Below are 23,492 nucleotides of genomic sequence, written 5' to 3'. Positions count from 1 at the left end.
TTAAGGCACAGATTTGTACATGAATTTTCTGAATTCTTGCCTGATTTGCACATTTTCTCAATTACATTAACTTGAAACATTTTGCTTAATACATTATAATTCTTTTTACTCTGTGACGAGATGGTATCATTTTGTAAATTTTAAGGAACTTATTATCCCCTATGCTGCTGGTTAAGTCCATACTGGTTATTGTCCATCACTGGAAACCTGATCCATATGTGGAACTGTGCTCACCGGTGTTCACATTGGACCTTACAAACTGAGTACTGAGTGAATTAGAAGGTAACAATTAAGCATGAACTGGTAATCATCCCAAATGAGGAGCACCCAGCATATTTGATTATTCCTGAAAAAAATCACTTACTAAGCAGACAGCGCATTCACAGAACATTGGATTCCTACTTTATCCCACACAGATTAATACCTTCTGAGTCAGGCTTATGTCTGGCTTCTGGGAATAAGGAAAGAAAGGTCTTGTGGTGACTAGTTTTGCACAAACTGGTTGTTTTTAGAGCAGCGGTTTTTACCACAGAGTGAAATGAAAACAGCTGCCAAGAGCAATTTGATTCAAAAAGGCAGTGGCCACTGGTCACAGCCCAGACACATCTGTGGCTCTGCAAAACCCTGGCCTCTGTTGTGCTGCAACCCCTCAGCACATTCATGTTCCTGAACATGTAACACGGAACTGTGACCTTCACAAGCACCACTGTGCTGGATCTGAGTGGCAGAGAGCAGCTCAGCTGAGCAGGCTCCTCACCCTCTCTACACTCTGCTAGCTACAGCTTGTAGACAAACCCACCACATACCTTAAGTAGAGCTGAGCATGGATTCTGCACTGCCTGTGCTGTAGGACTCCCAAATATACTAGAGTGCTTCCCACACACTGTGGATATTGGGGCCATCTCAGTGCATGGCTACAAGTATTCCGTGCAAATGTTGAGTAAGGCATAAACAGCTTAGGCCTGTTTTTACCTATCAAATGGAGGGATTTAGCCTTTGAGGGCAGGATTCTGTGCACATGTCATCAGGTGCTATGTAGACACTGCAGCTCACCAAGCTGCCCTAGTCTCCTCTTTTTATTCAAAACAGGGAACTTCAGGTCACTGTTCACCAGACCCAATTTAGGTCTGCCAACACCCAGTGAGTACACCAGAACTGACACAACGGGAGTCTCAGGCTGTGCCAACACCCTGGGCTGACTCAGATTTATCAGATGAAGCCCAACCTGGGGTCTGGGTGTGGTGTGCTGCCCTTGCATATGCTATAAACTGCTTCTGAAAATAAAAGGGACATTTCCCTTCCACACCCCTACACTAGCCCATGATCCAGGGCTGATCTGTGAGCTAACAGGCAGCTCACCTGCCAGAGATTAATTTAGAATGTGCTAGTTGCCTGCTTTGGAGGTGCTGCCTTCCCTCTATCTGATACCTTGGTATTCAGCAGGGAAATTAGAGGGGATTGAAATAATGAGGCTATTTTGTATCCTTCTCCGGATGAATCCATTCTGAACCAGACCTCATGGAATTTTCTAAAGCGTCTTTTAAAATGAGCATGCTCAGTTCAAATTTCAAAGAGTTGATAAAAGGCAGACATTCTTCAGGCCTGTGAGAAAGAGCCTCTGGTTACTAGAAGCTGTGCTTTTCCCCAAAGGCTACATTTCTTTTGCATTAAAATATAAATAAATAAACCACATTCTGATCTTCACTGTTTCACACCAGTAGTACAAGCTTTGCCTGAGATTCGTTTGAAGAGAAAACGCATACCTGAATTCAGGTCAGATCACCCTGAGAGGGTTTAACTCCAGAAGGAAGATGAGTCCAGTTTCCTTTTCCCTGCTGCAGTGCAGTGTCCCTCCGCGTTATTTCTACTGCTGTTTACAATTAAACAGAGCAGCACTCCCTGAGATCCTCTCACCTCTTGGGTGAAAACCAGAAGAGAAAAAGAATTTCTTCCTTCAAAGCATCGTGAGAGTTTCTGCTCCAGGTGCCTGTCCGTGCTCTTCACCCAATCAAAGACAAAATCAAATGGGCCCAGTAAACCCAAACAAAACCTCATTGAAATTTAAAAGCTGTGTGGATGAGGCAAGTAGGAGCATGGGTTAGTGGTAGGCTTGACAGCGCTGGGGGAACGGTTGAACTCGATGAGCTTAGAGGATTTTCCCAACCAAAAAAATTCACCATTAAGTGATTCTGTGATTATGAAATCGCCTCTCTCCTGGGCACAGTGGGCAAACGGGGAAGTGCTGGTTCTCACCCCAGGGAAAGGAGTGGTGGAAGCCCCAAAGAAGAGGGAGGTGAGGAAACAGCACCCAGAGACCAGTGCAAGCAAGGGAAGCCTGATGTGTGGGAGCACTCCAGCCAACACTTCAAAACAACCAGTGGAACAGAGACACCATATCCATGGGACATGCAACCAAAAAACACAAGGAATCAATACAACATCCCCCTCACCTGGGCACCTTGGAACCTCCTCTGCTGCAGGCAGGAAAGTGTCATTTCAGCTTTACAGTCATTACTTGTTGGGGACACAGGGAAAGACAAGTTTTGCTTTTCCCAAATAAAAGGAAGGGGGAAAAAAATAAAAGGAAGAAAATAAGTGGGTAAGGAAGTTTTATTTCCAAGTTTCTAAAAGGAACTTACAAACCACAGAGAGTAAAAAAAAAGCATATATATATATGTGTGTGTGTGTGTGTGTGTATATATAAATAATATATATATTTGACAGGGTCCTGTTAAGCAATTCTTCACATTATCTAATGGTGATAGATGATACCATGTAACCATATATGTGTTTCCCTGTAATCCTGATCACTGCCGACAGCTCACAAAACTCTTCTCAGACAACATTTCTCCTAGACTGTACAGATTTATTTTCTCAAAAAAAAAAAAAAAAAAAGGAGAATGAAAAACTACAAAGTAATCCAGAAGAAAGGAAAAAAGAAAACTCTCTTAAACAAGGTCTTCCAGGCTGGACTGGGTGAGAGCCAAGTTTAACAACTCCTGCATGGCTGTGGGACCTCCTTCCCAGCCTCTCCAGCACTTACAGAATTTCCTCCAGCACCTATCACTCCCCACCATCCCACCATTAATGCCCTGTGCTACCCTGCTCCCACCCTGCGCAGGGTCTCATCACTTCAAAGGAGCCCCGACTGCCCAGCTGCACCCTCAGCACTGCTCTGCCCTCGCACCTGCCCATCAATCCTAACCTCAATCTTTATTTTTTAGGACTTCCTAACATTTCTGACCATCCAGGAGTTAATCCTAGACCTCCACCCCACCAGCAGCACAGCTTCCAGCTCAGGATGCTATTCCAAGCACCCCTGCAGCAGGAATTCCAGATGCTGGGGATGAGAAGGGATTCATGCTTGGCTTTTCAGGCTCTAGCTCCCACATCAGGAAGGCATGGGCTCATGGACAGAACCAACTGCTCCAAACTAGAAAGGACTCATGAAATAAAGGCAGAGAAAGCTGAGAGAGAGAAATGGAGCTGGGGCAGATCTATGTGCTCCAGATTCTTCCTCACCCTGAAATTTCATGGCAGTTTTCGTAGGTTGCCAAAAATTAAACAAAAAACTAAGTGGTACCCGGTTCCCCCATTCCACCCCCCAACAATTTTTTAAACACTTAATGTCCAGCTTAAGTGTTCATCAACAGATTTTAAAATGCACACGGGTGTCAAAAAGGAGACTTAGAAAAATTTTCTTGTTCCTGTTCTTACAGCAAAACCAACCTCAACTCGAGTATCACAGGCAGAGGGCTAAAGGCAACATCTTTTGTAGGACTGTGTCATCCCACTTCAGAGGTCCAAGGGGCTCTTTGGATCCCATTCCTAGCAGGAAATCGTCATTGAAGACCTAACAACTCTCGCTGTCTCCAGGCATCCTTCATCCCGGGATGCTGCTGCATGCAGCTGATGGAGGATAGCTCAGCCCTGGGCACCCCCACTCCTCCCTGCACAGCTCAAAAGCCAGGCAGGAAGCCACACACTGCCTTCCTCCTCCTCCACCTCCTCCTCTGCTACACCCTACATGGAAACAGGCAACCACACACACCCCAGTCAGCTGTGTGAAAAAATGTATATATTCAGCACGCACTCAGTACAGTATAGCAACAAAAGCTACCATAATTTCCTTAGAAAACCAACAAACCACCAACTTCAAAATAACCACCAAAACTTCCCAAATCCTCCCCACTCTAGAGCACTGATCCTCAGCCTTCTGGGCCCAACAAGGCACCAGCGGCAAGTGACCCCAGCCCCAGGCCATCCCTGCCTGACAAGGCACAGAGGGTGGTCCCAGATCTCTGGCAGCATCTCCTGCCCCAGCACCCAACTCCTCCTGCGGGCTCTGGGGTACTGAGGGCGCTCCACCAGAGGGGCTGGGCCAGCATTTTGCTGGTGTGCTCTCCTGTGCAGTTATTTGGGGGACACACACATCAAAGAAAATGGGACAAGCTCTGGCTTACAGAACAGGGGAGCTGCCACAGTGTCCCTGGGGCTGTACACAGCCCTAGGAATGTGCCAGGGAGGAGAGGATTCCATCGCTGATCCTGTGGGGCTCCATGCTAGGATCGCTGCAACAGTGTGTCTGCTTTCTGCTGGAGGCGGGGATGAAGCCGAAGAGAGGGAAGGAGCGGCACAGTGGTGGGGCTGGGAGCTGGCAGGGCCCTTGCCGCTGCACACAGAGGGGAGGTAGATCAGCTTTGGAGACCTCTTGCCTGGGAGGATGTCTTCGTGGACACCAGCTCGGTTCCTGGGGGAAGAGCCTGCTGCAGGGCCCTGAATCCCTGTGCTTGCCTTCTCCAAAGGCAAAGGTGTCTTGGAGCCCGTTCATGCCACTGGAAAGCTCTCAAACTTATGCAGCAACTTCTCTCAAAACTTTTTAGCTCTGAAACTGCCACCACAGCTGCTGCAGGCAAAGTCCCAGCAGCTGGGGACAAGCCCAGAGGTGATGGCAGTGACATGCCGGGCAGGAGGGACCCTGGCTCCCTCTTGCCCACCTGGCTGGACCACAACCCTGATCCCAGCCCCTCTCCCTGCCCTGCTACACCAGTCCTGCTGCTACCCCTGCCCCGTGCACCATGGGGATAGCATGCATGATGCTCTCCATCCTCCCCCCTCCCCAGATCCCCATCCCCAGCGTCCCCTCTGCCATTAGTCTTGCTGCTCGTTCATCTCCATGTCTGACACCAGGATGTTCTTCTCAGCAGATTCACTGGGGTTGGAGGTGGTGCGGCTGTAGCGAGCGCTCTCGAAGGCGCCCCGCTCTGCGCCCTGTCGGCGCTTGTACAGGAAGACAACGACCCCCAGCACGGTGCACAGTGCCAGTGTCGACAGCACAACCACTGCGATGGTTGTTGTGTTCTCTGGCAGAGCTGCAGGGAGGAAAAGGCTGTTGAGAGGCAGACAGATGGCTCCTGTTCCCTGCTCAGCCTGCAGGAGAAGCTGAGGCTGGTGGGGCTCCAGCTAAACCTGTGTTTCTGGACAGGGTGATTTAATCATAGAATGTCCCGAGTTGGAAGGAACCCACAAAGGTCACCAAGTCCAACTCCTGGACCTGCACAGGACACCCCAAGAATCCAGCCCTGTGCCTGAGAGTGCTGACCAAACACTTCCTGAGCTCTGGCAGTCTTGGGGCTGACCACTGCCCTGGAGAGCAGGACAGGACTGGAATGAGATTAGCTCAGTTGGTTAAGCATGATGCTAATAACACCAAGGTTGTGGATTTGATTTCCGTATGGGTCATTCACTTAAAGAGCTGGACTCAATGATCCTTGATCCTGGTGGGTCCCTTCCAGCTCAGCATATTCTGTGACTCTGCCAATCTGCTTTGGTGTTTTGTGGACATCTTGCTCTGGGCAGACCTCCTGGGGCTGGGCAGACTCCCTGGGTCTTTTGTGGTGTGTATGAACATTTAGCAGCTGCCTGGGATGGATCTTTGGGATCCTACCAGCAAACATGCTGGCCATCCCCCTGACTGACCAGGCAGTGTGGGCACTGGAAGGAGAGTCTGGCAAGCAGCTGGGCAGACACACACCTTCATGAAATGATGGCTCCTGCTGCTGAGAAGTCCTAAGTCAAGGCCAAAGTCACTTGGGAATGGCATTCCCCACCGGTAAACCCCATTCCTTTCATTATTTACATAAGTCAGGATGTGGCACAGGCTCCCAGTCCTCGTTTCCAGTCCCAGTACTATGCCCAGGCTGATGGTGCTACTCACCTGCCCTGGAAAAGCTGCTCTCCTCCACTGCAATGGCAACACAGACAGGTGAGTGCATACCCACGACACCCTCCCATCTTCCCACAACCAGCAACTCTGGACCCACACTCTGCACTGCTCCCAGTGCTGCACCACACGGGCAACAGGTGATGAATAGCTGGGCTGGTCCTCTGGCTCTGCTCTACCACTGTCCCACCGGCCTCATCCCGCCCCAAGGAGCTGACGCAGCCAATGAGACACATTGGGCGCAGCCCATCACTGAGCCCAATGGAGACCTGTAAACTCCAACACCAACCCATACAAGCCCCTGCACTGGAATTACTGAAAACATGTGGTTGGTGCTGCCACTGTGACAGTTCTGCTGTGCACCATCCTGCCCAGACCCCTAGCTCACCCTACATCAGCCCAGAAGCCTCAAGCAGCAGAGGGGGCCGTACCTCGGGGGATCTTGCAAATGACCCCCATGGTTATGTTTGTGCAGGAGCCTAAACGCCACACGCCGTTGCTGCTCTGGATCCAGTAGCAGCTGTTCTGGCTAAGCATGCTGGGCCCCGTGTCGTGCTGGCCCCAGTTGGAGTAGTTCACAGCACTGTTGTCATGCCAAACCAAGGTGCCACCTGGAAAATGGGAAAATTAGGCTTAAGGAAGCTGAAGAGGACACCCCACCTTTGCTCCAGTTCAGAAAGTACAAGGAAGTGTGACAGGGCTCTGGGAAGCCTGGTCTAGTAGAAGGTGGGCCTGTCCATGGCAGGGGGTGAGACTGGATTGGCCTTAAGGTCTCTTCCAACCCAAACCATCCCATGATTCTGTGATTCTATGGTGAGGTGGTGTGATGAGGAGGACCAGGGGCTACAGCGCACCTTCCTGAATCTGCAGGCTCCAGTGCCTTGAAGAAGGCTTTGGGTTTCCTATCCCACCGAGCCAGAGGAGGGCACACGCAGTATGTCCAGCACAGCCTGAGACACTAGTGTGCCTGGTCACACTATGGTATGAGCCCTCCTCACTGGTGCCACCAAGGGCTTCCTCTGTTCACCACAGACTTGGTGGGAGTTCATGGAGGTGCCTGAGGGAATATCTCAAACCTCATTCCTTCCTTTGTACCTTTGGGGTTGAAGGTCATGCCCAGCCAGGCCCCCTTGGAAAGGCCCTCGTACGCCTGGAGATGCTCCCACACAAAGACATTCTCCATTTCATCCTGGATGGACAACACTGTGCCGCCAACTGCAGAGGGAAGACTGTCACGGAGAAGCCCAGAACTGAGAGGATAGAGTTAGGGAGCAGCAGTGCCCAACAGGACAAAGTTCAGGACCCACCCATGAACCACATGACGACTGGGGAACCCTAACAGGGAACAGCAAGGAGATGATGGCTGACCAAGGCTGGACAGGGGCACAGGGACAAGGGGGCTCTGCTGCACCCACAAGCATCCTGGGGATCCAACTCTTTTCCATTTCCAAGGAAGCATCACCCTCCTTTACCACCCCAGCTCCCTCATACCTTTCTGGCACCTCTTCATGGCATCCTTCTGCCCAAGAGTGATCTCCATGTGGAAGGTGTAGCAGTGATCCCGGAAGGGGATCCAGGACGAGTCCTCCAGCGATTTGGGACAGCTGCCACTATAGGTCCACTTGTGCGTGCGGGGGTGACCTGGGAAGCACATGGTATATTAAAGGTGTGGTGGGGCACAGGATGTTGGGGTCCCAGAGCACAAGACCCACAAGGACATGTTCCAGAAGGTCCCTGGTGGGATGCTGTCTCCATCCCTTGGTCACACCCCACCCAGACTACCCCAGGCCGCTGGCCAGCACCTGTTTGGAACTGACAGATGCCCCCCTGCAGCCTGGTGTCACAGCCAGCTGTGCGCCAGCTCCCGTCCGTGTCCATGTAGGAGCAGCCAGTGATCTGTTGGGGCTCCCCGTCCTGCCAGTTGGTGTAGATGAGATTCTCCTCCGTCAGCCACGAGTAGCTCCGGCCTCCCTGGAACACCACAGGGAGGAGGTGCTGGGAGGCTGCTGTGATCCCTTTGGGGACCCGTGCCCCAGGTGCCTGCCCCCTTCCCTCACCTCATCATTGGCCAACCCAATCCAGAGCGGAGCCTGCAGGCTGCTGACGGCCTGTGTGAGGAAGGCCTGGCTGTAAGGGTTGGAGATGGTTGCCAGGGTGGCATTGAGGGTCTCGCAAAGCAGCAGCGCCTCGTGCCACCTGAGGGGTTTCTGCAGGATGCGGTAAGTGCTGTTGTGGTAAAAGAGGGTGCCAGTAGGAGAAGGGGGGAATGGTGCCTGCGCAGGGCTCAGGGCCAGGTCTGGAGGAGAAAAGAGACATGGTCAGAGGGCATGGAGGATGTTCCTGCATCCCAGGTGGGTCACCCTTTGGTCCATCCCTACCCAGGCCAGTCTGCCCCTAGCAGTATTGTGCTGGTTGCACCTGGCAACATCCTGGTGCAACTGGGAAGGACAGAGGGACATCCTCAGGAACAACAAGCAGTGACATCCTAGCACCATCCCCACCTAGGAGCTGTCCACCAGGATGCATGTCCCTGTGGGGACACACTGAGCCAGGTTGGTGTGCACAGGTTTGGGGCTGTCCCACAAAAGGCTGGGATCAGAGACCCACCCACCTAAGTTAAGTCCGTCTCCTCAAGCTAAACCCATTGCCCCAGGTTCCCCAGTCCCATCACAGCATGGGGCACCAGGGTGGCAGTGACAGCTCCTCAGCCAAGAGAGCTGGGGCTGTCCCCTCATCCCCCTCCTACCTATGCTCCGCTGGCAGACATAGCCGTGTTTCTCCTCCAGGCAGCTCCGGTCATCCCAACGTCCCGTGAAGAGGGGGGGTGAGCCATGCCACACCACAACACAGTTGGTCTGCACAGCCAAACCACAAGGTCAGCACTGCTCCTAGCACTGTTGTCCCACACAGCAGAGATTCCCATGCCAGAAACCCCCACCCTGCAGGGCTGCATCCTGCACTGCCCTTGGAGAGCCACCCCAGCCCACTAAATCTTTCCTTTTCCAAGGCTGGGCCTGGCACTGTGGGACCTTCCTGAGGGAAGGGGGTGCTATGGGGAATCTCCCTCACCAGCTTGTCATTGGGGCTGGAGGAGCTGCAGCCTGAGGGCTCTCCAGGTGCCCAGCTCACGTGCCGCAGCGGTTCCCCCTCCACCCACTGGAACTCCCCCTGGGCATCGTGCAGGCCAATCCAGAGGTCCAAGGAGATGTTGGGCAGCATGGAAGTGATGAAGGCTGCAAATGACAGGTCAGAGGCTGAGGACCACCACTGGCAAATAGAACCCTGGTGGGGTGGTGGGGCAGAGACCTACCCTGCTCCAGGGGGCTGGCAATGGTGGCCAGGATGGCGCCCTGGCTCTCACACAACTGCTTCGCCTCTGGCCACTTCACTATCTCGCCTTTGTTGTGGCCATTGAAGCTGAAACACTGCAGACGCAGGGGCACAGGATGGGCCAGGAGATGCAGCTGACCCCAGTCCTGAGCCCTGCACCCTCCCCACTCAGCCACCCTCTGCAGCCCCATTCTGCCACAATGGTCCTTCTCCCCTTCACACCCTCATGCAGGCCACCCCCCAACCCCTCTGCCCTTCCACATCTATCCTGGCAAACCTGTGCACACACCTCACCTTCACCATCCCATAGCATGTCTCCCAGCATCCCTGTAAATGCACCCCCCAGCACTCCCCACAAAACATGTGCAGGCATCTCCATCCTGCCATTTTGCAGCAACTCTCTCTGTGGCTCCGCAGGGCTAGTGGAAGACTGGGAAGAAGCTGTCACCTCTCCATCCTGCCATCCCCTTTCCCATCCTGCTGTCCCCTCTCCCTCCACTGGTACCTTGCTGAGGAAGGGCAGCCAGCCTTGGGGACAGCCCCCACTTGTGGCAGCAGGTACCGGAAAGAGGGAAGGCTTCACAGCTGTCGCGTTGCTTCGCTTGCAGATGTAAGGAAGTGCTGTCATGCACTTCTGGTCCCCCCAGTCCTCTGTTGGAAGGGACAGGCTGGGCATGAAGCCCCTCTGCACTGGTACCAGTGCCCCAGCCACTCAGAGCCCCATGTGGAGCCCTGCCCTGCCCTCACCTCGGCTGGCTGTCATGTACACACACTTCCTGTCCTTGCTGATGGGCCGAGGCTTGCCTGGTGCCCAAGAGACAAAGTTGAGGAGGGATCCATCAGACCACCTGGAACAGCATCAGGAGGATGAGCAGTGACTTGGTGAATGGGACCACTTGAATGCCCTAACTGGGAGCTTTTTCCACCACTACCCTCTTGGGTGAGGAATCTCCAGCCCAGCACCCCAGGATGAGACCCAAGATGCAGCTGCTGAGTCACAGCACTCTGAGATGTGGGAACAGCACTGTGCAGGGACATAGTGGTATGGGGATGTCATGGGCACTGTAGGGTAGGGATGTCCAGGGATACAGTGGCTGTGACTTACTTGAACCTCCCGTCGTTCTCGTAGGTGTGCAGCCCAATCCACCAGTGCTGCTCCTGGCCCCTGGAGAACTGCACGCCCAGAGAGGACATATCAGTGCCCTTCAGGGACTGGAGAGTCTTTGGGGGCAACTGAGGCTGCCATGGGGATCAGACACCCTTCCCCAGCTTGCAAAAGCAAGTCAAAAAACATCACTTTGCTAAGCCCCAAACCCACCCCCAGGCATCAGGACCAGCCACCACACAAACCCATCATGACCCCAGCAAAGCCTAGCACCCCCAAATATGGTCCCTCCAGAAAAGGGTGAAAGAAGGCAAGGAAGAGCACCCACAAGGTAGCAGAGCCCATGGCCACTGGTGCCCTGGGAAGTTCCTGTCCCCTTGGTACCTTCTTCAGGTTCTGGCCCAGGAAGTGCAGCTCGGCCTTGCTGTGCACTGACGTCAGCTCAGCCTGGAACCAGCTGCAGATGCGCTTTGCCTGCAGCCATGTTGAGTGGTGTTCAAAGAACTTGTACTCGGCTTCCTGGTACTTCACCCACTCTTTGCTGCCTGCAGGCACAGACCAGACCTTACACTGAAGCTGACACCCCTGCCATGGTCACCCTGACAGGACATCCACATCTCTGTCTATTGGGCTGCTCTGCTTTTGTCCCTCTCCTGCAATGGAGCTGCAGTGAGATGCCTGGATTCCCCTCCCTCCCACAACCCTGCCCAGGATCCATCCTCTTAATAACACTGCAGCAGACATCCATTGAAGACATCAGGTGGTCTATGCATGACCTGAAGTTGAGCCAGGAGACGTTGAGGTTGGATATCAGGAAAAGGTTCTTCCCTCAGTGAGTGGTCAGGCACTGATCAGGCTCCCCAGGACAGTAACAATGGCTCCACGGCTGCCAGAGCTCAAGGAGTATTTGGACAACACTCTCAAGCACAGGGTAGGATTGCTGGGGTGCAGGGCCAGGAGCTGGACTCAATAGTCCTTGTGGGTCCTTTCCAACTCAAAATATTCTGTGACCGTGTCAAAAGGCTGTGGCTAACACACCTTGGGTTGTGATCTCTGGCTCCTTCACATCGGCACCTGGAGAAAGGGCAAGAGAAGGTGTCAGTGGGGTGCAGGCTGGGATGCTCCCATGGATGCTTCTCTGCAAACCATTCATGGGCTACAACGGCAGGATGCCCCTCCTGAATTCCCCCAGAAGTGACAGTACCTGTCCCAGTCCCTGAATTAGGAATCACCCTCCCTCCTCCTAAGGATTCTGCCACCCTACAGCCCATGCTCCTCCAGGTCAGTCACAGCTGATGGTTTTGGGGACCCCTTTGCCAGTACCTTTGGGCAGTTTGCAGATCCAGTCCAGCTGGGCTTCACACTGCATCGGCATCCACTGCAGGGAGGCCAGATCCAGCACTGTGCAGCTCCGGATGTCATCATCATCATAGTTGCTGCGGTCGAAGTTGTGGTAGAAAAACTGGGGGTTGAGAGAGATGGGCAGTGTTGGTCCTTTCCACCAGCACCAGATTCGTCCCTCCCACAACTCAAATGCCCCCTGGACTCACCCCCAGGCCGTCGCTCCACCTCCAGCTCTGGTCCCCAGCAGGGTCCCGTCGGTTCAGGCCAATCCAGAACCAGTGCTGCTCATGGAGCTCCGGTTCTGACTCCCTGTGGGGACCCAGGGGCACATGTGAGTACACAACCTCCTTCAAACCAGAGGGGTTTATACTTCTCTACAAATATATATTTATAATCAAGGCTTTTTCTGTTTGTTTTCAAAGCCTGCCATCCCCACATACCTGAAGATAGGAATTGGGATAACAGGCATGACATCTCAGGACTGGAGCTGCTTTAAACCCAAGCTCCATCCCCAAATTACACTGAACTTCCTGTGCATCTCCCACATTAGCCACACCAACTGATGCACCTTCTGTACACTGGTCTGTGCTCAGAGAGATCCATCCATCCATCCATCCATCCGTCCATCCATCCATCCACTCACATGTGCTAGACCACCAGGAGGGCTGTGGGCTCGTGGCAAGCACACACCAGCAGTGGGACACACGCTGATGCCCCCAGCCTCTCACCCAAAAATCTTGTTGAGGGTGTTGGCAACAAAATGCTCCTCCTCATAGCTGCCTAGGCTGAGCAGCTGGGCTCCCAGCTCCCGGCAGAATTCCTGTGCAGCGATCCACGTCTTCTTCTCTTGCAGCTTTTCGAAGTTGAATACCTGAGAAAGCAAAAACCCACAGCATGGGAGGCTCAACAGCAGAACAGGAGCAGAGCCCTGTTCCAACCTGCAGGCAGCCGTGTCCCAGGACACAGTGGTGCCATCCAGCCCCAGCCAGGGTTGTGGAGTGCCTCTTGCAAGCTCCAAAATGTGCCCCTTCATTCCCCTGCACAGGGGAGGAATGTGCATCCCCACACCAACCTGCCCAACCACCCTTCACCTTGTAGCAGTGACGTAGTTTGGGGTCGGAGCTCCATCCTGGGGGGCAGGTGGCAGTGAGGCTGGGTGTGGGGAAAGGACTGGGCAGTTCAGGATTGACTGGGGTGCCCAAGTTCTGTCGACAGATGTACTTGGCCTTGAAGGTGCTGCAGTTCTTCACCTCCCACAGCCCCATGGAGCTGCCGGTGGCCAGGGCCACGCAGCCACCCTTGTTGTAACCTGGAGTGCTCACAAGAGCAGGGGAGATGCCAGCCTTAGAGTTGGACTGTTCTGGAGGGCAGTGCCAGCCCTGCCCTCCATGAAGGGGGAGTCCTCATCCCACCCCCATCCCTTACCGGGCTGGTTGCGGTTCCAGTGAGTGTACGTCACCTCATCACCACTCAGCCAGTGGAATGCGCCTGTCTCATTGATGTCCTGCAGAGCTGTCCAAAAATACTCCCCATCCCAGCCATAGATGAGACTGCTCACATATGCCTGCTCGAACCTGAAGGGACAGTGAGAGTGGGATCGTCCACCGAGACACTGAGCTGCCCATGATGCTCCAGCCCTTGGAAGTCACTTCCTTGCAGGGCTTGTTTTGGGGCAAACCCACTACCACTGGCATGGCACTGACCTGTTGGTGATGGTAACCAGCGTGGAGCTGTAGTCAGAGCATGTCTTGCGGGCGTCACTGTAGGGGACACGGTCCTCACCCAGCCAGAAGCAGGATGGGCTGTGCCACTTCCAGCCCTGGGGACGGGTGACAGGGAACATCCACCACTGCCCACCTGGACCTCCCCAGAAGGATGGGAGCAATCCCAGGGCACGAGAGCAACATCCCAAGTTCCCCACCACCACCTCTGCCTTCTCCTGGGAGGTCTCCTGCCCCCAGCTGCCCCAGCTTGACCCCGCTCAGCTTTGAGCTTCAACAAGCCCCTGGCCTCAGACGACATGGCTACAAGGGAAAATAAACACCCAGGCAGCTTCAAAGCTGGGGCAACAGCTCTCCCTGCCCGCGTCAAGCCCCGGCCAGGGAGCAGGCAGGGGAACACAATCCTCCTCTTTACACTGCAGGACTGAGTCCAAAGCAAGTACCACCGCAGCCAGCTTTAATCCCCTGCCTTGTTGATGTTGGAGTCTCTCCGGGGTTGGAGACACAATACTGTCTGTTTTCTGCCAGAGCAGGGAGCAGGGTGGCCCTGGGGGTGGCAGCGGTGGTGGCAGAGTCAGGAGGGACATGGGGACTCATCTGCAAGAGGGGACACACACCCTTCACAAGGGTGAAGTGGCTCAGCCAAGGAACCAAGTGGCTCCAGGCTCATGGACCCCCTGGAAGGGGAAAGCATCACTAGGGTTCTACTCCTGAGTCCCCTGGGCATTGGAAGGCAGTGGGGGCACATGCCATATGTGTCATCAGTGCAGTGTCATCAGCACAGTGGGGAAGGAAGCAGGAGAGCAGCTTTGGGAAATGAAAACAACCGCAAATCCCAGTTTTGCCTCCAAGTTCCTGCTCCTACAGCCTTTCTCTGAAGCTGGCAAATCCAGGTACAGACTCATAAGCTGGGTCCCTCCGGAATAGCATAGATGCAACTGAGCAACCAAGAAAGGAGGCCTGTCCTGGGACAATGCAAGGTCCCCAGATGGGTCCCCAACCAGCACCAGCCTCAGCACCCCTAATACCCCAAGGGTGCACTCCCACATACAGCACCACAACTAGTCCCTGTGATCTAAAAGAGGACCAGGACAGGATCCCCAACCCCAAGTGCTGCCTCCAGCTTTCAGCTCCAGTGTGCCCCCACATCCCTCCTGATCTGCCTTTCCATTGCCCAAACCTCTATACTTCATTGCTTCCTTTTTAAGGCTGTTCCTGAAATAAAGGAGATTTTTTAAAGGGGGAAAAAGCAGCAAGGCCACCATGAAAAACCAGCGCAGTGGCTGGAGTGGATAGAACCGAATGCCTGAGCAAGATGTGCCTCCTCTCCACCAGCTTCTGCCTCTGAGTGGCAAAAGTCCTCATTGAGAATGAGTAAGTAGAGGAAGGATGGTTCTTGGTTCATTTGTCCCTTGCATTGGTTCATTGGTTCATTTATCCCTCACAGTTCATTTCCCAGTGCATCTCTGCTGGGCACCCAAGGCCAAGCTAAGACTGAGGCTGGAGAACCAGGAGGGAGTTAAATCTCAACAGGGAGTCCTCAGGACCGCTTTGGGGACACGCAGATACATGGTAGCAGAACTCTGCCACTGAGTGTCTCATCCATAGTACCTGTGGACATGGAGGCTCTTCCAGCCACGTCTGGCTGCCCTCAAATCTGGCTCTGCATGGCAGCTCTCCTGGCTGCTGTGCTCCCCCAAGCTCTGGCACAGCCAAGCAGCTGCTTGAAATGGGGCTGGGACACGGGAGGAGCCCAGCAGCACCTCTGGGAGTTGGCCTGGAGCGGCTGCTTGCTAGCCAGGGCACAAGCATGCCGGCCAGCTCTGAAAGGCTGGGAGAGGTTCAAGAGCCACGCTGCTGCCAGACTCAGTCCTTGGAGGCTTTGCAGAGAACCACAAAAACCACTTCCCAGCAAGCGTGGGAACAGGCTGGCTTCAGCCCTGTGCAACGGCTCGGGAAACCGAGGCAGGGCACAGGCTGAGTGAGAATCTGCTGGTTTAGTGTCCCCAAAATGCCCATGCCCTGCCCGGAGGAGGCAACCTGCCATCTTGTCAAGGCGTAGGGCTGGCAGCCACCTCCATCCTGCCAGGTTCCCACATGCTCCTGTGTTTTAGCACAAAGAGAGGGAAGGGGGGATAAAATGAACATCCCTGCTGGCAGCCAAGGCTGCCTGATGGGGAAGAGTCTTGGACAATGTGCCCAGACGCATGTGTTTTGTGTCCCAATTTCTTCCCATGGACTCCTCTACCATGGCAGCGAGAGGCTCAGCAGCCCCAGACTGCTCCAGCTCAGCAGTTCTCAGGCACACACCAGCTGCTCTGGGTGCTGCTCATCAGGGCTCCCCTAAATGGTTTTAGGGAAAGGTCCCCTTGAAGCCTCAAGCACCATGCAGAACCATGGAGCAGCCAGAACTACTGCTGTCCCATGTGCCCCTCACCTTTCGGCACCCGTGGTCATCCTCCTCCTTCTCCTGGCTCACCCGACCAGGCTTTTTGCAGATGGAGGGCAGGGTCTGGTTACACGGGCTGTCATTCCACCTCCCTTCCTGCAGGATGGTAAAAAAAGTGGCAGTGAGCCCATCTGACAGCCTGGGGAATGTCCCCGTCCCTTCATCTCTACACTGGGTCCAAAGACTTTACTCCCCTACACCAAATCCCCAACGATGATGAGATAGATTCCTCCCATCCCAATGGCTCAGATGAGCTAGCTGAACCCAGCTGGAGACACTCCCTGAGGAATGCCTTCCTCAGCAATGAGCATGCTGCAGTACTCCCTGCAGAGGTGCAGGATAACCCCCCATCCCCTCCGGGCTCTCACCGGTCCCCAGATGGTAACACAGTCCTCCAGGCTGTCACGGAAATTGTTAGGCTCAAAGGGGTGCCAGTACGTGAACCTCACAGGTGTCCCATCTGACCACTCAAAGTTCATTTGCAGCTTGAGGTCATTTAGGCCAATCCAGAGCTCCTCCACATCTGCCGGGACAGGAAGGGAGGGAGTGAAGTTCGCTCCCCCTAGCTGACCCTGTGCAGACCCCCCATGACCTCAGCCCTCATGATGGAACTGGTCTCTGCACCAGCACCTGCCAAAACCCACTCAGGGCTCAGCTCTGAACTCCTTGTACCAGTGGACAGGAGAGGGCAGCTCCTGCCTGCAAGGATGGACCCCTGGAGTAGGAAATTACAAGGACATGGACCCCCAGAGTGGGAAACACAGGGACATTTGCCTGCAGCTTTCAGAGAGGGACTAGCAGTATGGGAGAGGGGCTAGCAGTATGGGAGTACAAGTCCAGAACTGCAAGCTCAGGTCCAGTGAACTACTGGTTTTCAACCATTCCTTTCCAGCACATCCCAGTCTGCTCCCAGCCTGGGGGCAGTAGTATTTCCTCTCCTTCCTCCACTCTCCTATACCTCCTTGCTGGCCTCCTCCAGCAAGTCCAGCAGGATTTTTTTCTCCATCTTTTCCTACATTAACTAGCTGGGACTAGCACTATTCCCAGCTGCAGCTGTGTAGTTTTGACTTAGCACTGCCTACTCTGGGAACAGCTTTTACATTTGCTGGATGGAGGATGCACCCAGATTATGGGCTCCTCCAAGGAACACAGCACCTGCCAGCCTGGGACCTCTGCTCCCTGCACAAGCACAAAGTCAACTCTGCAGCCTCCAGCATATCCAGGGACTTTTCCATGGACCCCATAAGACAGGAAAGGGGCTGCTGGCACAGAAAGCTCCTCTTACCTTGCTTGATCTCCTTGGTGACAAATTCCAGCTCAGAGAGCGTGTGGATGCTGACCAAATCACCCCCACTCCGCAGGCAGGTCTTCTTTGCCTCCTGCCAGCTCTTCTTCTCTCCTACCAGCCGGTAGCAGTTGGACTGGAAGGGCTGCCAGCTGGGCTCACAGTCCACCTTCACCTCTGACCACGAGTCTGGCAGGACACAAAGCAGCCTGAGGGTTCCTGCCCAGCTATCCAGCCCTCTCCTTGGCAGGGAAAGGACCACAGTCCTACGGGTGCTCAGCAGACGAAGCCAAAGCCGCAGTGGGAAAGCCACGGCCAAAATATAATAGGCAGTGCAAGATGTAGGAATGGTGTCTTCAGAGCTCCAGGGAGAAAATAAAATCCCTTCTGTCTGCAGAGGAATAAGGACAGAGAGAGAGCATCCCCTCCCCTGGGGGCCACGGGGACAAGCTGCTCTCCATCCCTCCCTTACCACACAACCTGGAATGGCATAAAGCACTTCTTGGAAATGTTCCTTGGGGATGACTTTTCCTAAATCTAGGGAGCTCAAGCCTTGCTCTGCACACTTAGGACACCAGCAAGCTGAGGATACCAGGGGCACCTATATGGGCGGCATCCCCCGATCATGCTGAGGTGGGAGCACCAGATGGGTTATGGAGCTGGCCCATTCCCAGTGCTGGTCACCCTCTGCTCACCCGCCAGGAAGGGGTCGGCCGTGGCGTTGGGCTTCTTCTTGCAGACGTAGGGGAGGGCGATGCCACAGTCGCGGTTCTGCCATCCCCCGGACGACTCGGTGCGAATCACCCCGCAGTTCTCCTCACTGGGGTTGTCGGGCTGGTCTGGAGAATGGGATAAGGAGGGGACAGGCTACTGAGGATAAGGAGGAGTCAGGACAGAGCCACCAATGCAGCTCTCCCGGCTTCAACACCATTAAAACCCCTTTTATTTTGTTATTTTGCATGACGAAGACATGACCCCAGGATTATTTATAGTGCCCAGGATTATTTATAGTGCCTCAATAAACAAGAACGCAAAGGGTCACTGTTTTACCTGGAAATGTCAACAGCAGTCAATGGGTCAAAATACCAGACCTGAACTTCTCCCACCTGTCCTCAAACCTCCTCCAAGAGTATCACTGTTTTCCCCCAAATGCCTTTGGGTGATGGCACCAGGCATGATCAATGGGCCCTCTTCCCTCTGAGTACCCCAGGGTTAGGGATGGGTGTCTGCAGCTGGGAACCATTCCTCAGCCACACTCCAGCACTAAGCAGGGATGCAGCAACTCACCAAACAAGGAATGACAATCCACGTTATCCACAGGGTCAACGAGTGTTTGCAGAGGGCCAATTCCCCCTTAGCACCCTGTGTCCCTGCTCCAGCTCCACAGAGATCCCAGGCTGTTACACAGGCCCCTGGGGCTCTCTGTCCCTGCAGCAGCCTGGGCCACCTCCCTTGCCATGGAGCCACCTCTGGTGATCACTGGGTGTTCCTCAAGCCCCATCACCACCACAACCTCCCCTGTCTCACCATTCTCCCAGTTGAGGTACTTGAGGGGTGAGTTGTCCGACCACTGCCAGCCTCCATTGATGTCCAGGTCATTCAGGCCAATCCAGAGCGTGGAGCTGTACCCAGTCAACAGACCTGTAGCCAACACAGCCAGCAGGGCAGACTCAGTCCCCCAGCCCAGCTCAGTCCTCAGCTTGTCACCCCCTCAAACGTGGGGCAAGCAGAGCAAACTGGCAGTGGCAATGCCCACATTGCCATCAGCTCTGCTCCAGATGAGGAGTACACAGATAGGCTGCCAGAATCTCACCGTTGATGTAGGTCTGCTCATGGATCTCTGTGATGCTCAGCAGGTTGGCCCCTTGCTGCTCACAGCTATTCCAGGCTTCCTGCCATGACAGGGTGGACTGGAAGTTGAACTGGTAGCAGCTGTTTGTGAGGTGGTCCTTGTCCCAAAAGGTCTCACAGTCATTGCCTGTGGGGATGAGCAGGGTGAGCACCCAACACAGACACAAGAAAATCCTCAATAACCCAATAAACCCCAACAACATGCTGCTCTGGCACTGCAGACTGCTCACAGGGGGAGATGAGAAGCCTGGAAGTCCCTAAGAGGGGATTTGGGGTTTTTGCTTTTTTCCATGGGATGTGTCCCCCTACTTACTCTTTATGGGGCAGAAGCCCCACCGCTCATCCTTGCCATAGTCCTGGGTGGTGGCACACCAGAGGTGCCCATCCTCCCGTCCTGTGCTGGTGCACTCGTGAAACCACTGGTTGTCGTACTTGAAGGGGATGGTGCAGGGCTTCCCATGGGAGTTGCCCTGGATGGTGTAAATCTCTGAGAGAAAAGAGGAGGCCTTGCTTGAGGATGTGTCTATGGGGGCTGGAGGGAGATTTGGGGTGAGGGGTGCAGGTTGGCTGAGTGTGGGGGGCTGTGCAGTGCCCGGAGGCTTCCCACTCCCCATCGCCCTGATTCTGCCTGGTTCTGCAGCCCCAACAAGCTGGGACTGAACTTCCCAGGCAGGACCCAGTTGCTGCAGCACCACAGCCTCAGCTCACATTTTGGGGTTGGTTTGAGTTACAGGAAAACACCAGTGCCCAAGGAGGCATTACCAGAGTAGGACATGGAGCACAGATCTTCCTCGGTGCCGTACGTCCTCCACTGTGAGCCATGCACCTGGTCCCCCCTGTCCAGGGAGGAATTGCCCAGGCGGGCACCTAGATGCTGCGAGAGCTGCTCCCCAAGCCCACGGCAGCTCCAGCGCATGTTGACTGACTCACGGTCACACTCATAGGTGGCCAAGAGGTGCAGCCCTGCTGTGGCATTGGTGCCATGCCATGATACTCCCAGGCACTGCATGACCCCCACATTGAAGAGGCGATTTCGGGAGACCCATTTCCACTGCTGGGCTGTGGAACTGGCGTTGCAGCCCTTGGCCAGTCGCACCAGCGAGTCCTTGGTCTCCAGGCAGCCCTGCGTGCCCGTGTTGTAGATGAGAAAGACTTTGGAGTCTGGGGAGAGAACAAACGGAAAGGGTGAAAGCATTGAGGGGTGAGATTCAATATGTGCCACGCATGGCCCTGACTCTTGACAGGACATTCTGGCTCTGTGCAAAGCAAGTTTTGGCATGCATCCCTGGGCACAGCACCTGGCATGCTGGGGACCACCACTTCCCTTCAGCACTGAATCAGGGTTTGCCCCAATGTCTATTCCCGCTGGTGGGCTGCGGGCAGAGTGACACAGGTGGGTGTCTGTATCTACTGTGGCATCACCAAGGGTGGCTCCTGGGCATGGGACCCAGCACAAAGTGCTCACCCACGCTAACTGCATTGCTAGAGCTGCTCAAAACTGACCTCCCATGGGCAGCAGTTGGCTGCAGCATTCCCAGGCATTGCCACGCTGCCAGTGCTGAGAAGCCAATGGCTTCACACCACCCATCTGCTCCAGGCGGAGAAAAACAGAGCAAGGAAATAGCGCATCCATCACTGCTGTGATGTGTGTCTGGGGACCTGCTAAAAACTATGGAGCAAACAGGAACTGCTGGGGAAGGTCTCCCATCCTGTGAAGGAAAGTGCCTGCACAGCCCCAGTCCCAGCAAATACAAAATGTCATGTCAGGACCCTTTGGAATCCCAGCCCATGCACTGGGAGGCGGAAGCCAAGTGAGGGGAATTGCTGCCAGCAGACAGAGGTGCAGCCGATGAGGGAAGGCAGGCTGAGATCAACCCTAACTCCACACACATTCCACAGTCCTGCCTGCTGCCACAGGCCAACCATGATTCCCCAAGAAAATTCCCTGACCCCCACCATGTGACTTTATCCCAAAACCTGCACAAACCAGTAAATCCCAGACATTAGGCTGGGACATGCTGCTCCAGCTGATGTGTCAAGTTTAAAAGACACTTTATTTCTTCAAATGAATGTTTCTAAGCTAAAAAGCCACCTTAGGGCTTGTCACTGTCTCTTCTTATCCCAACACCCCAGCAAGAATCCTCCTAAAGCACCACATCAACATCAGCACTTTTGTTGTTCTTTGTTATAAAACACCAACTTTTTTTCCACCACAAACATTCACCAGAAGTCCAAGTGAACTCACGGGCCCCACTATATTTAGCTTTGGTTTGCTTTGTTTTTTTGCCATTGTATGAATTCTTTGCGCTGAAAAGGTTTTCATTTCCTATTTCCCCACAACCTCACCCTGGCCCAGCTCAGTTGTTACAGACAGCTCCTGCACATTCAAGCAACAAACATCTTGATTCACAGAACTTTTCTGCTCTGTGTATGAGAGGAAAAAAGAAGTGGAGGAAGACAGACATTTCCATTTCTTCTGGGAGTTCCAGCATCGACCCAGCTTTGTGTCCAAAATTCTGTCAGAGGCCCCTTCCCCAGCCCAGATGACATTTTTTTGATTATGTCAAATGAACAAACGTGAAGCTTGTTTGCAGGGCTTTATTTAATTTTAAATATTTATTTAATATTTAATTAATTTAATAAAATTAAATTTTATTTAATTAATTTATTTATTTCATGTTAATGAAACATTTCATTTCACTGAAAATATTTTTAAAATCATGGCAAGTGAGAAAAGAAGCAAAAATCTAGACAGGGCTGATTCTGGCTGGCCGAAGCTCAGGCTCCTTAAGCTGGTGCTGGTGTTTCTCCAGCTGGAACTGGCCTGATCCCGACCTGGACAGTGGGAGATCAACTCTTCTCCCACCAAACACCTTCTCCCACACCTACACCATTGCTTTCCCCTTCCCACCTAAAGAGAGGGCAGTGAAGCCCCTCCAGCACCAGGGCTGTGGGGGTCTATAAGCGGGTTTGGGTGATGCAGCATCAGTGCTGTGACCCACTGGAGAAGGATGAGGCCTCCCTGGGGCCTGATACCACAGTGGCTCCTCTGCAAGGAGCCAAACACTAGTGCTTTGCTCCTTAGAACAGAAAAGCTGCTCTACTATGAGCATCACCACAGACAGCAACAGCAACAGGACATCTGTGAGCCCTGTCTTTCAAGAAAAACTTAATACCAGGTTGGAAAAGCCCTGGAGCAGCTCGGGAATCGGTGTCAAGGTGCTCAGTGCCACAGTGGGGCTGGCAGCACCATGCAAGGGCCACACTCACCAGTGGTCCTGCAGTGGCACCACATTCAAGGAAGCCATCCAGACTGGAGGGGGCAGGCCCGGGGCCAGAGAAGCACAAAATACCATTTTACTCTAAAAAGAGAAGAGCGGGAGGCAGGAAATTATAGGCTATGGGATTTGGGCAGCCCCTGCATGCCGCAAGCAGCTCAGCCCATTGGCTCACAGAAGGCAGGAGAGGCCAGCAGTGTGTCCCCAGGGTCAGCTGGGCCATGGAGGAATGGGAAAGCTCCAGCACCAGCTCAGCCCTGGCATCCCCCTCAGCTCTTCCAGCAAAACTGCTCACTGTGCACTGCGGGGGGGATGACCTGCATGAGCTCAACACAAGGCAGCAAAGCGGTGTTTCATCAAAAATACACCTTTCTTTCCCTAATTTCTACAGAATTTGGAATAGACTGGGTCCATGGTATCCATGACATTGGCAGTGGTGCTTGGATAAGCTCCTGGGCACTGAAAGGAGCATTCAGCATTCCTGACCCCAGGATACATGTTTAGTTGGGTGGGAGGAGGCAAGTTTGGATCAATGAATTCCCTTCCCCAAGCTGGTATTCTGCAGAGCAAACCTGATCCTTGCAGGAGGTGGCTCCAGAGGAGCATCCCAAAGAGACTGGGAATGTCCTCATCCTTTCCAGGACCTGCTGTCCTGCACTCCCCTCAGTAGCCATGGCACAGCTATGGCTGACTTCTTCCAGAGATGTTCCTCAGGTTTTGGTACCCACCTGTGGACCTGAAATCACACATGCAGAACTTTCCAAACGCCCCCCAGTTATGCAAACCAAATCACATCAACACCTGCAGATCCTTCCCAAAGAGGGGCTGTCCTCTGGTACAGGACAAGGAAAACACAATCCTGCTGCATGATCTGCCTGAAATCACCAAAATTAAACCAGGGCTGGT

General features: G+C 53.8%; 1 protein-coding gene across 3 annotated transcripts in view; it reads right to left on the bottom strand.

The window, feature by feature from the left end:
* Positions 1–2,592: 2,592 nt before the first annotated feature.
* MRC2 (mannose receptor C type 2) overlaps positions 2,593–23,492 on the bottom strand; it is a 28,848-nt gene continuing 7,948 nt past the window's right edge. Inside the window, exons 1-30 of one of the 3 annotated variants that reach the window (XM_059489318.1) lie at positions 22,579–22,613; positions 20,071–20,469; positions 19,622–19,795; positions 19,271–19,435; positions 18,985–19,098; positions 18,153–18,296; positions 17,458–17,646; positions 16,541–16,695; positions 16,161–16,268; positions 13,706–13,821; positions 13,428–13,576; positions 13,094–13,311; positions 12,731–12,873; positions 12,209–12,311; positions 11,982–12,120; positions 11,697–11,732; positions 11,043–11,203; positions 10,659–10,726; positions 10,301–10,401; positions 10,059–10,204; positions 9,534–9,648; positions 9,293–9,456; positions 8,970–9,078; positions 8,281–8,519; positions 8,026–8,194; positions 7,715–7,864; positions 7,319–7,438; positions 6,655–6,834; positions 6,218–6,244; positions 2,593–5,372 (exon numbers count right to left, since the gene is read on the bottom strand). In XM_059489318.1, coding sequence (XP_059345301.1) covers positions 5,152–5,372; positions 6,218–6,244; positions 6,655–6,834; positions 7,319–7,438; positions 7,715–7,864; positions 8,026–8,194; positions 8,281–8,519; positions 8,970–9,078; positions 9,293–9,456; positions 9,534–9,648; positions 10,059–10,204; positions 10,301–10,401; positions 10,659–10,726; positions 11,043–11,203; positions 11,697–11,732; positions 11,982–12,120; positions 12,209–12,311; positions 12,731–12,873; positions 13,094–13,311; positions 13,428–13,576; positions 13,706–13,821; positions 16,161–16,268; positions 16,541–16,695; positions 17,458–17,646; positions 18,153–18,296; positions 18,985–19,098; positions 19,271–19,435; positions 19,622–19,795; positions 20,071–20,469; positions 22,579–22,603 — 4,347 coding nt within the window. In that variant the 5' untranslated portion in view covers positions 22,604–22,613 and the 3' untranslated portion in view covers positions 2,593–5,151. Of the gene's footprint in view, positions 5,373–6,217; positions 6,245–6,654; positions 6,835–7,318; positions 7,439–7,714; positions 7,865–8,025; positions 8,195–8,280; positions 8,520–8,969; positions 9,079–9,292; positions 9,457–9,533; positions 9,649–10,058; positions 10,205–10,300; positions 10,402–10,658; positions 10,727–11,042; positions 11,204–11,696; positions 11,733–11,981; positions 12,121–12,208; positions 12,312–12,730; positions 12,874–13,093; positions 13,312–13,427; positions 13,577–13,705; positions 13,822–16,160; positions 16,269–16,540; positions 16,696–17,457; positions 17,647–18,152; positions 18,297–18,984; positions 19,099–19,270; positions 19,436–19,621; positions 19,796–20,070; positions 20,789–22,578; positions 22,614–23,492 lie in introns of those variants that run through there. The other 2 variants (XM_059489317.1, XM_059489316.1) reach the window with 2 other exon arrangements.

This window comes from Ammospiza nelsoni, chromosome 26 (assembly GCF_027579445.1).
Source record: "Ammospiza nelsoni isolate bAmmNel1 chromosome 26, bAmmNel1.pri, whole genome shotgun sequence".
Classification (NCBI taxonomy): Eukaryota; Metazoa; Chordata; class Aves; order Passeriformes; family Passerellidae; genus Ammospiza; species Ammospiza nelsoni.
Note: the sequence above shows the minus strand (reverse complement) of the source record. Positions and strands in the feature narration are given on the sequence as shown.